At 43.7% G+C, this 10944-nt stretch overlaps 1 protein-coding gene across 2 annotated transcripts in view; it reads right to left on the reverse strand.

Moving 5' to 3' along the window:
- Nucleotides 1-8078, reverse strand: part of PKP2 (plakophilin 2) — a 108651-nt gene extending 100573 nt beyond the window's left edge. For both annotated transcript variants that reach the window (XM_077953850.1, XM_015151418.3), the window contains exon 1: nt 7789-8078. In XM_077953850.1, the coding sequence (XP_077809976.1) occupies nt 7789-8011 (223 nt within the window). In that variant the 5' untranslated portion in view covers nt 8012-8078. The remainder of the gene's footprint in view (nt 1-7788) is intronic.
- Between the last annotated feature and the right edge of the window lie 2866 nt (nt 8079-10944).

Genomic DNA, 10944 nt, shown 5'->3' on the forward strand with positions numbered 1-10944 from the left:
CAGCCTCCCAAAGTGCTGGGATTACAGGCGTGAGCCACCATGCTCAGCCTCTTTTTTTTTTTTTTTTTTTTTTTTTTGAGACAGGGTCCGCTCTGTTGCCCAGGCTGATGTGCAGTGGTGCATTCAGAGCTCACTGCAGCCTCGAACTCCTGGCCTCAAGCGATTCTCCTGTCTCGGCCTCTTAAAGTACTGGGATTACAGGAAAGAGCCACTGTGCTTGGTCTGTTCCTACTTTAAATCCACCAAATCTGTCAAATGTATTTTCACAAAACTCCTGTACTTTCATGTTTCTTCCCTGTGGAAACATCACAATTATCAAATTCTTTAACTTGCATTCAAGATCAGAGGAGAGGGGTGAAGGAGGCTGCCTATAAGGGACACAACTGAACTGAGTTAACCAGGCAAGAGAAGGAAGGGAGGGAGACGGGGAGGGGTAGAAGTACCAAGCAAGATAAACTGCCCGCGTGTTTGGTAGGGAGCAAGGGTAGTGGCCCCAGGGATGAAGTTTGAGAAGTTGCAGGCATCAGATCACGAAGAACTTGGAATGCTGTGTTCAATAATTTTACTCTTGTAGATAACAGCAAGAAACTGAAGGAATTTAAACTGGGAAATGATGCAATGAGATTTTAGAAAGTTCACTCTAGCAGCTGTGTGGAGAATGGATTGGAGCAGAGCCACATTAAAGCAAAAAGAGGTTATTTTCTCTTCTAAGGAGATTTTGACAGAAAGAACTGTATCTTACACTACCACTTCTAGCACAGTCTTGCATCAGTACTTGACAAGTTAATTGTTGATTATTCAGATTACCTGTACATTAGAAATACCCTAGTTACACAAATTCAGTTTGTGCTTATCATTCAGGCAAGTATCTATTCTGTGGCTCACCAGAATGGAACTAAAATGTGAGTATGATAGTCACATATATGCTTTTATCTTGGGGTAGATGGAAGGTGCTCAAATAGTTTCGACTGTTCTCTGTCATTCTGGGTATATGGAGAGGAAGAAAAGTTGCTTCCCCCCAAACGTAGGCAGACTTTCTTCTTAAGTTATTAGGAAAGCAGACTTTGGGCCAGGTGCAGTGGCCCATGCCTGTAACCCCAGCACTTTGGGAGGCCAAGGCGGGTGGCTCGATCAGTCAGGAGATCAAGACCATCCTGGCTAACACGGTGAAACTCCATCTCTACTAAAAATACAAAAACTAGCCGGGTGTGGTGGCACGCACCTGTAATCCCAGCTACTTGAGAGGCTGAGGCAGGAGAATCGCTTGAACCCAAGGAGGTGGAGGTTGCAGTGAGCCGAGATTGCGCCTCTGCACTCCAGCCTGGGTATAGGGCAAGACTCCATCTCAAAAAAAAAAAAAAAAAAAAAAAAAAAAAAAAAAGAAAAAGAAAGAAAAGATGACTTTGTTCATTTTGGCAAGGTTGTTCTACATTTGAATAATATATGTTTACTATCATTCTTTTATCTGTATGGCTTGTGTATTTATCTGTAATATTTTGGTGGCCTAAAATAAGTTTATATTATCTGTCAAGAAAAGTTCCCATTTGTTTTCATTCTTCCATGAAAAAAAGTAATCAAGATCCAATAAGCTTGATGTGCCCCCCTCACCCACCCCATGAATAGTTTACTGAGAGATTCAGAAAAAATAATCCTAAGCTTCAAATGAATGTTTTCATCCACAAAATCTGGAAATCAAGGAACTGCAGAACTTTGATTGTGACTGCTTTGATTAGCTGATGTCGTTAAGTCTAAAGCTGATTATTCCAAGAATATAAGTATGTGAATTATTTTAATAGTAATGGCAGGTTGTATTTTCAAATGCTTAAGGTTCTTTTTTCCAACTGTCCATTTTTATTTAAATCTACATATTGAACTCTCAAGCTTTTGTCTTTAAACACTTTAAGAACATTACAACTGTTTTTATGTCCAATATCTAATCACCACAAATGGCATTATAGAAAAGATACACAGGCTGGGGGCGGTGGCTCACGCCTGTAATCCCAGCACTTTGGGAGACAGAGGCAGGCAGATTACCTGAGGTCAGGAGTTCGAGACCATCCTGGCCAACATGGTGAAACCCTGTCTCTACTAAAAATACAAAAAATTAGCCGGGCTGAGTGGGGGGTGCCTGTAATCCCAGCTACTCGGGAGGCTGAGGCAGGAGAATTGCTTGAACTCAGGAGGCAGAGGTTATAGTGAGCTGAGATTGCACCACTGCACTCCAGTGTGGGCAAAAAGAGCAAAACTCTATCTCAAAAAAAAAAAAGAAAAGAAAAGATACACAACAGGTTTTTAATGTTTCTATTATGAGAGCACTTGATACTCTGTTTAGTAGTCTTACTCTACTAGTCAGGTGAGCCAGGTGGCTCACTCTAATAGAAAAATAAAGTTTTCACCTAATTTATTGTCGTTCCCACTTGCATTGCTGCCTTTTGCTGCTAATTTACTTCCCCAGGAGAAGTAGGGTATTTATCTTCATATATTTGCAGACATGCACAAAATACCTGAGGAAGTCTAACATTTGTCTCAGAATTGTATAATTTAAACTTGTTGAATGTCATCTGAGATGGAAATAAACCATCTTACAGGCCTAATCATCTGATTTATAAACTCCAGAGGTTTTAGCAACATATTTATTATATTTCATTACTATCATAGATAGGTTGCCAATAGTATGCTTGTTCTCTCAGAGAAGAAAAATCAAAACTTTTAATAATTTGTATTGATCAGACTAGGAATTCAACTGTCGGGTAAAATCAATGTAAAAATATGTGAAGATAAAATAATGTAAGTATGTATAGCCTTATTTTAATAACTGAGAAAAAACTGTAAAGTTGCTATCTAAAACTGGAGAAACTGTGAACTACAAATATCTAGAATATTTAATACAAGTAAGCTACCCTCTGTTCCCAGGACTGTGGAACTCCTAGCACAGGGCATACAGATAACATTAAGGTCTTTTAAAAGCCTAAATGAACAGTCTTCCCCCCTTTAAGGTACTTTCCTGCATCTTATCTGTCACACATAGAACAATGTATTTTCATAATCAAACCCTGTTACTCTGAGTCTACTTGTGGTTTCTTACAGTTCCATGAATTCTGAAGCATCCTTACTTTACCCTCACACAAAACTTCACCCCTAAAAGATGTGTTCTAAACATTTCCAGGGGTGTGAAGTTTGGTTTTTTTTTTTGTAACTACCATTTTGTTAACATTCTATTTCATTTGACTTACTATAATCAGAAGGATTTCTTTAAAAATAAAAACAAAAGATGACCACACACTTTTTTTGGACTTACCGAACTCAATCTGCTTGGCACTGGACAAAAAGTGGCTCACAGGCCATATTACACAGACACAGAGGTGCATTTAATCCAGTGTGCTACTGACACCTCACATTCAGAGCAGAGGGCCATGACCTTGCCACCCCCGCCATCTCACTCTTTTTTTTCCTTTCCTGATCCCTCCTACTTTCTGAATGATTAGTCACCTTGCTCCCCAGAATTGCTTCATTCCTGGGATTCCTTTTTGTCAAAGGAAGAATTTATGCAGAATTTGAACAATGTCTAACTTTTTTTTTAACAGTAGCACCTGGTAACTACCTTTCCTTTGCTACCCTGAGCAAATTTTCAATTCTGTCTCCAGAATTCACTTTTTTTTTTTTTTTTTTTTTTTTTGAGATAGAGTCTCACTCCATCGCCCAGGCTGGAGTGCAGTGGCATGATCTTGGCTCACTGCAACCTCTGACTCCCAGGTTCAAACGATTCTCCTGCCTCAGCCTCCTGAGTAGCTGGGGTTACAGGCACGCACCACCACACCTGGCTAATTTTTTTTTTATTTTTAGTACAGACGGGGTTTCATCATGTTGGCCAGGCTGATCTCAAACTCCTGACCTCAGGTGATCCACCCGTCTCGGCTTCCCAAAATGCTGGGATTACAGGCATGAGTCACTGCGCCTGACCCAGAATTCACTTTGATCACAGATACTGAAAAGCAGCTTCACCAAGGAAATCACCTTAAGATAATAGCGTGCCTCAAGTTTTATGGTGGATTTTCAAAGAGGCTGTAAATTGCATTAGGAGATTGTTCAGTGTCCTTTACAAGTAGTAAATACAATTTAAAACACAACTTTCTCTCTACTCAGATACCCCGGGGGGAGAACTGTGTAACAAGTAGTACTTTTAAGGCAAGTGTAATCAATAGGATACGGACACTTTTAATTTTTCCCTTTGCCAATACTTGCAATTCTTAAATGCCTTCTGTTTATTTTAGGAAAATATTTTAACTATTAGCTACAATACAGACTTACTTCACAATGCTGCTATACACCTCTGAAGACCCCCTTCCCAAAGAGTTATAGCCAACTTTAAAATGTTCAGCACAATTAAAAATAACGCCAAAAGTCACTGAGTGATTTACAATGAAAATCACTAAGGCATTGGAAAGAAGTCAAAGGGTTAAAGACCCTTGCGAGATACTTATCAACAAATCAGCCACATTTATCTCATCTCTGTTGTCAGCAGGTTATCCACTGTCTCAGCCATACAGGTTTGTCAACAACTCAGAATTCTCCAGGGCCCTGGAGCTAATAGCAGTTAACATCAGGGTCTTTTCTTCCTGGAATTTCTTATGTTGATACAGGATTTTTTCCAGACCAGCACTGTTTCAACAATTGCTTGTCTGTTTCAACTTGAGAGACAGGATAATAATATGGAAATAATAAAAATTATAGTCAGAACCACTACGAGCCCCCAGACCTTTTCAAAGAATTTAAATTAAACAATACATAGGAACCACCCCTGGTAATTGTTTCATGGCATGCTAATGTTAAATTCCTTTGAAGCTGATTTCCTTTTTGAGTCTCAGAAAGCTGAGGCTTTAAAGTAAGTAGGTGTTGTTTGCTGCCTTATCTCTCTGCCTGATTTGTACTTCTGTGTAGGCTGCAGAGTGTATTTCAGCTTACTGGAAAGCTGCTGTTGCAATCAAAATATTTCAAACACTTTGTTCCTTAGTTGGAAGAGCCAGTCAAGTAGTTGCCCCAAGCATTATAGCAGGACCAAGATAGCGCCCTTTGTTCTACCATATCAACTCTGTGAACTGTGAAATATTCATTCTGTTCCCTCTTAGAATGATTTTTCTCCAATCACCTCCCTATGTCCAGTCCTACTGAATTTTTGAGCTGTGCCTCCAGAAGCTTTTCAAAATTTTGTGCTACTAGGAGTAACTTACTTTTTTTTTTTTTTTTGAGACGGAGTTTCGCTCTTTTTGCCCAGGCTGGAGTGCAATGGCGCGATCTCCACTCACTGCAACCTCTACCTCTCCGGTTCAAGCGATTCTCCTGACTCAGCCTTCCGAGTAGCTGGGATTACAGGCATCCCCCACCAAGCCCGGCTAATTTTTTGTATTTTTGGTGGAGATGGGGTTTTACCATGTTGGTCAGGCTGGTCTCAAACTCCCGACCTCAGGTGATCCTCCCGCCTCGGCTTCCCAAAGTGCTGGGATTACAGGCATGAGCCACCATGCTCGGCCAATTTACACTTCTAAACTCCATTAATATATTAGCCATTCTTTTAGGTCACTTACTACTTTTTATTTGGTAATGTATTTTTCTAGCAGTTGACTTCCTTCTTTAAACTTTTTGCTTTAAAGCAAGCAGAGTCTTTGTGTTTAATTCAGCACCTGCACAGTGCCCAGCATGAATAACATACTCATTTGATGCTTGCTGAATTCACCACACAGGTGATGCATTACATTGTAGAGAGAACAGATTGTGTGTGGAGTTGGGATTAAATTTCCAACCAATGCTGACAGACACATAGTTCATATGTGAGATGGATTCTCGTATCTGTCTCACACAATTGTTTCAAGAATACGGTGAAGATTCTGGAATAGGCACATAGTAGATGCTCAGCAACATTCCCTTTTCTTCTGTTCATGGCTCCATTTATGGAAGAGTTGTATCTGCTTGTTCTCTTCCTGGCTGGCCATTCTCATGGATAAGAAAGAACATCTAATATGCCTCCTGTGTCCCCCACGCAGAGGAAGCTGATTTGATTTCAGTTTAGCACTGGACCTATGGGCACAGAGAATGAATGGGTGTGATGGCTCCACTCATCAAAGACTGGCCTCACTCATCCTGGAATCTTTAGTCAGACTCCTAAGTCTAAATATAAGGTCTTTCCCTCCATGTATTGCAGCAGTTCTGTGTTTTCTAGACCTCCCCAGCCTTTCAGAAATTCCTCAATTTTATTTAAAGAAAATGAGAGGGGGCCATGGAGAGGCTTAGCATCTAACAAATCCCACTTTGTATTAATCATTTTAAAACTTAATGATAAAACTGATAAGTTTAAAAATCAGGTTTGGGAGTTTAAATACCAGCTCTGCCACTTACCATCTATGAAAGCCTCAGTGTTACTTAACTGCTTAGTTTCCTCATCTGTAAAATGAGGATTCAAATACTAGCTCACAAGTTTTTAAATATATATATATCTCAAATGAATGCAAACCACATTGCCCAATTCTTGGCACATACTAGGCCCTCAGTTATATTAACTATGATCATTGAACATCTTCTCTTTACCTTTCAAGTATGTTAACATTGACTACCTGATCCTTTCGGATTCTTTTACACGAACAGTACAGCCTCCCAGACTCTGCTGTTTGAAACCTGTGGTCTGGCCTGTTAGAATTTTTCTATTTTCCTAGCAGAAATTAGAATGGGTTAGCCTACATTCGCCAATGCCCAAGTTTACTTCATACAGAAACAATTGCACGTTGCAGGAAACAGATATTCCAACTTAATTGCTCAATTTCTTTCCTCTCCTTTTTGCTATAATAAGCCAACATAGTGCTTTTATAATGCAAACTCACACACACAACAAGTAAAACAAGGGTTACTGAGTTGATCCGATCACCTGACTTCAGCAGGGGAGAAAAGGATACATCATGATCTCTAATTTTTACAAGTGGCTTGCCATCTTCTTTCCCTTCACCTCCCCCGTCTATCAATCACGAACATAGTGTGCGTGTGTGTGCTTACACCCTTTTCACCTCCGGGTTTAATTTTTTGGAGGGATCAGCCTTGCACCACACCCGCATTGGTGGGGGTGGGAAGCGCAGCTAGGCGGGCAGGGCTGTTGCCGGCAGGGCCAAAGTCCCCTACCTCCCCCTCGGCGTGTTTGTTCCCTGGACCAAAGCCTCCTAGCCACTTTCTTCACTCCCTAGATCTACAACTCGCCTCCTAAGAGGGTGGAGCGTCCCGAAGTACTAGCACAAGACAACACAATCCCAATTTATAGGTTGTAGGAGCGCCAGTGCTGTCGGGTTTTTTTTTTTTTTCCAAGATATTTATGGAGGTCATGAACTATTTAACAAATCTAATAAAAGTGAAGGGCTCCTTCTCCCAGAAAAAGATCGTACACACCAAAATTCTGCATAGCATCTCAAGGTGTTTATAGACTCCCTGAACCTCCAAATTAAGTCCGCACCACCGAGGGGTGCGGACGGGCGGAGTAGAAAAAGAAAGGGGTGATATCTTGAAGTGAGGTCTTTAACACTGATAGATATGTGCAATATTTAATATACATAGGTATCTATATGACGAAGCTGAGTAATAGGTTATGGAAAAGAGTGCTTTCCACAAGCAAGTCGGTCACACCGAGGACGGCGAGCAACAGGTGGGCACAACATGGGGTCCCGCACTCCCAGCACGCGGGGTGAGGGCGGGATAGGAAGAGGCGACGGGGTGCGGGGCAGGGGGCGGCGCCGGGGAGCGGCGGGCTCCACTCACCGTTGCCCACGGAGCTGCGGCCCTTCCGGGCGAGGGTCTGCTGCACCTGCTCCTGGATCCGCAGGCTCTTGACTGTCTGGCCGCCGCGGCCGCTGCTCCCCGCCAGCTTCAGCTTGGCCTCGGAAGGCAGCGCCAGGCTGGAGCTGTCCAGTTGTCCCAGGATCTGCTGGCCCAGGACGGTCCGGATGTAGCCGTACTCAGCTGGGGCGCCGGGGGCTGCCATGGGGCCGGTGGGGGCGACCGAGCCGCTCGCCTGCCTTGGGACTCGCGGGCGAAGCAGCCACGGAGCTGGGGGCGCTGGCGCGAGCCCCGCCCCGCTCGGGTCCGGCCCCGCCCCTGGCCCGCCCCCAGCGCCGGTGAGAGGCCCGGGCCGGGGGGAGCTCGGCCTCGTGGGCTGGACGCCCGGCCTTCCCTGGGGAGGGGGCGCGGCTCCGGCCGGGCACGCGCAGTCGGGCCCGGGGAGCGGGGGCGGGCCCTGCCGCGCGCGCGGACACCTGGTGACTTGTACCCGCCCGCGGGGAGGTGGGGAGAGAGGTGCGGTTCGCCCGGGGTCGCGCACGTTGTCGGAGTTCCAGCGGATATCGCCTGCCCTGCCGGGGCCGCGCCCCGCTCTGCCCACGCCCCGCGCTGGACAGGATGGATTTCCGCTTGATGCAGGGAGGGGCTGCCCTGCAGGCAGGTGCGCCCTGGAGAGTCACTCCTGTTCTTAGACTGAGGCTTGCCTGCGGGATCCCCGAGCGAGTAGTATGTTTGGTTAGTCAGGCTTTGTCGGACTGTTGGAAACGTTTCCTGGTTTTCCTGGACCCAAGGGTGAGAAAGGGCTATTTGGTCAGGCGGAAAGGGCAATATGAGGGAAATGTGCCAAGAAGATGACATGTGTGAAATAAAAGACTTTCTAAAGAGTGTTTTTTTCTTAGTACAACTTCAGGACTATGTACTTTTTGCACAGATGCAGTCCCAGAAACATATGTTCTTCCTCATTGAGAGCTTCTGTTTTCTCTTGAAGATACACGAATTGTACCCTGTACTCTTGCTCACCCATTCCTCTCTTACGAACACACCCACACAGAGAAACTCCAGCAAGAGGCTCTAGAGAAGAAATGAATTTTAATAGACGATGCTTTTTTAATAGCCCTTTTAACGTTGATTAAGTTCTCTTTATTGCAGGTTCTTTATAGAGAGATCCACAGAGAAGGCCTCCAATTTCAATCGAATCTTCCACAACTTGTATTTATCGTGCTATTAATTATGTTTCACCGCAGTTGACTACTGAGAACTTGAGAGCTAAGCTCAACAGAAAGGATCCTCGACCTTAAAGTTTACAACCAAAGCCACTTGTCCTGATTTTCCTCTTTGGACTTAAGAGGCAGAAAGAAAAACATGTATCCCTGGTATTAAGTAAGATAATCTTCCCTTTGATTGCTTGGGTTTGTATGTTCACTTTCTCTCAAATCACTCAATTGCTGCAAAACCCCACTTACTCAAATCTGGAGTGTTTGGCGAACGCAGCTTCCCTCCTCTCCATTTTCCTACCCACACCCTTCTGCCTTTAGACACACACCGAATGCTTAGACACACAAGGCACAGGTGTATGGCCTCCGTTTTTACATGAGCGTCCAGGGAGTGAAGAGGAAACCAAAGGACTGAAAGCCTGGACAAAACAGTGGTGACAGTTCTGCCATCTTTTGTCAGCAGGCTACGTGGCTAAGTGGGAGCCATATGGATGTGAGTCCTGAAAGCAATTGCTCCCACCCCAGCAGAATGGACCACTGTTTAAGCAAATTACACCTTGCGTAAAGCTTGGTTATATAGCCAGATGGAAACATCCAACCATGATGCTGAAATGTAATTGAAAAAAGAGGGGTAAACTGAAGGTAAGTGATGATAGAAATGTCCAGCAACATTCCTGATGTTCTCTCTCTCTCTTTTCATGGCCTCTTCTGGCAGACTAGAGTCTGCTGCTTTGAGAGACAGTTTTAGTATCTGTCCCTACAGGGTCAGTTGGGGGCATTCCTTGTTATTTTGTACCTGAAGAGCCATGACTTAGAATGTCAGCTCTGCCTCCAATTAGATTCCTCACCAGGAGAATAGAGAGAAATTTTTCTCATTTATTTTAATGAGCCAAACCTCAGATACTTTTTTCCTCTCAAATTAATTTTTTAAAATTGTGATGTTCGAATTGATTATCCTATTGGGTAGGTACCAATAATTGGGCACATAGAAATCTTGATGTTGGATTGTTAGGTGATTTGAGGGGAGGGAAGGTGATTAACAGCACAGCTTGTGAGTGAGGAAAATCTAGGTTTTAACCGTAGCTTACCCCTTGTAAGTATATGGCCACAAGCAAATTTCTTTAGATTTTTGTACCTCTGTACATTCTCTTATCTACAAATGGGAGCAATAAAAGTATCTACTACATAGTTATATTAGTCTGTTTGTACGCTGCTGTGAAGAACTACATGAGACTGGGTAATTTATAAAGAGGTTTAATTGACTCACAGTTCCTCAAGGCTGGGGAGCCCCATGAAACTTAGAATCGTGGCAAGAAGGCACCTCCTCACAGGGTGGCAGGAGAGAGAATGAAAGCTGAGCACAGGGGGAGAAGCCCCTTATAAAACCATCCACCCCATAAGTCAATTACCTCCCACTGGGTCCCTCCCATGACACATGGGGATTATGGGAACTATAATTCAAGATGAGATTTGGGTGGAGATACAGTCAAACCATATCAATAGTGTTGTTGTAAAAGTTAAGCAATAAGTAGTACATTAGACATGTTCAACATCCCCCAGAGATCCACTTCCTTTTTTTTTTTTTTTTTTTTTTTTTTTTTTTTGAGCTGGAGCGTTGCTGTGTTGCTCAGGTAGGAGTGCAGTGATGTGATCTTGGCTCACTGCGGCCTCTGCCTCCTGGGTTCAAGTGATTCTCCTGCCTCAGTCTCTCAAGTAGCTGGGACTTCAGTCGGGCACCACCACACACCAGGTAATTTTTGTATTTTAAGACTGGGTTTTGCCATGTTGGCCAGGCTGGTCTTGAACTCCTGACCTCAGGTGATCCACCCATCTCAGCCTCCCAAAGTGCTGAGATTACAGGCGTGAGCCACTGCACCTAGCCCAGACATCAGCTTCCTTTCTTTTTTTAATTTTTTATTTCCGT

This window comes from Macaca mulatta, chromosome 11 (genome assembly GCF_049350105.2).
Source record: "Macaca mulatta isolate MMU2019108-1 chromosome 11, T2T-MMU8v2.0, whole genome shotgun sequence".
NCBI lineage: Eukaryota > Metazoa > Chordata > Mammalia > Primates > Cercopithecidae > Macaca > Macaca mulatta.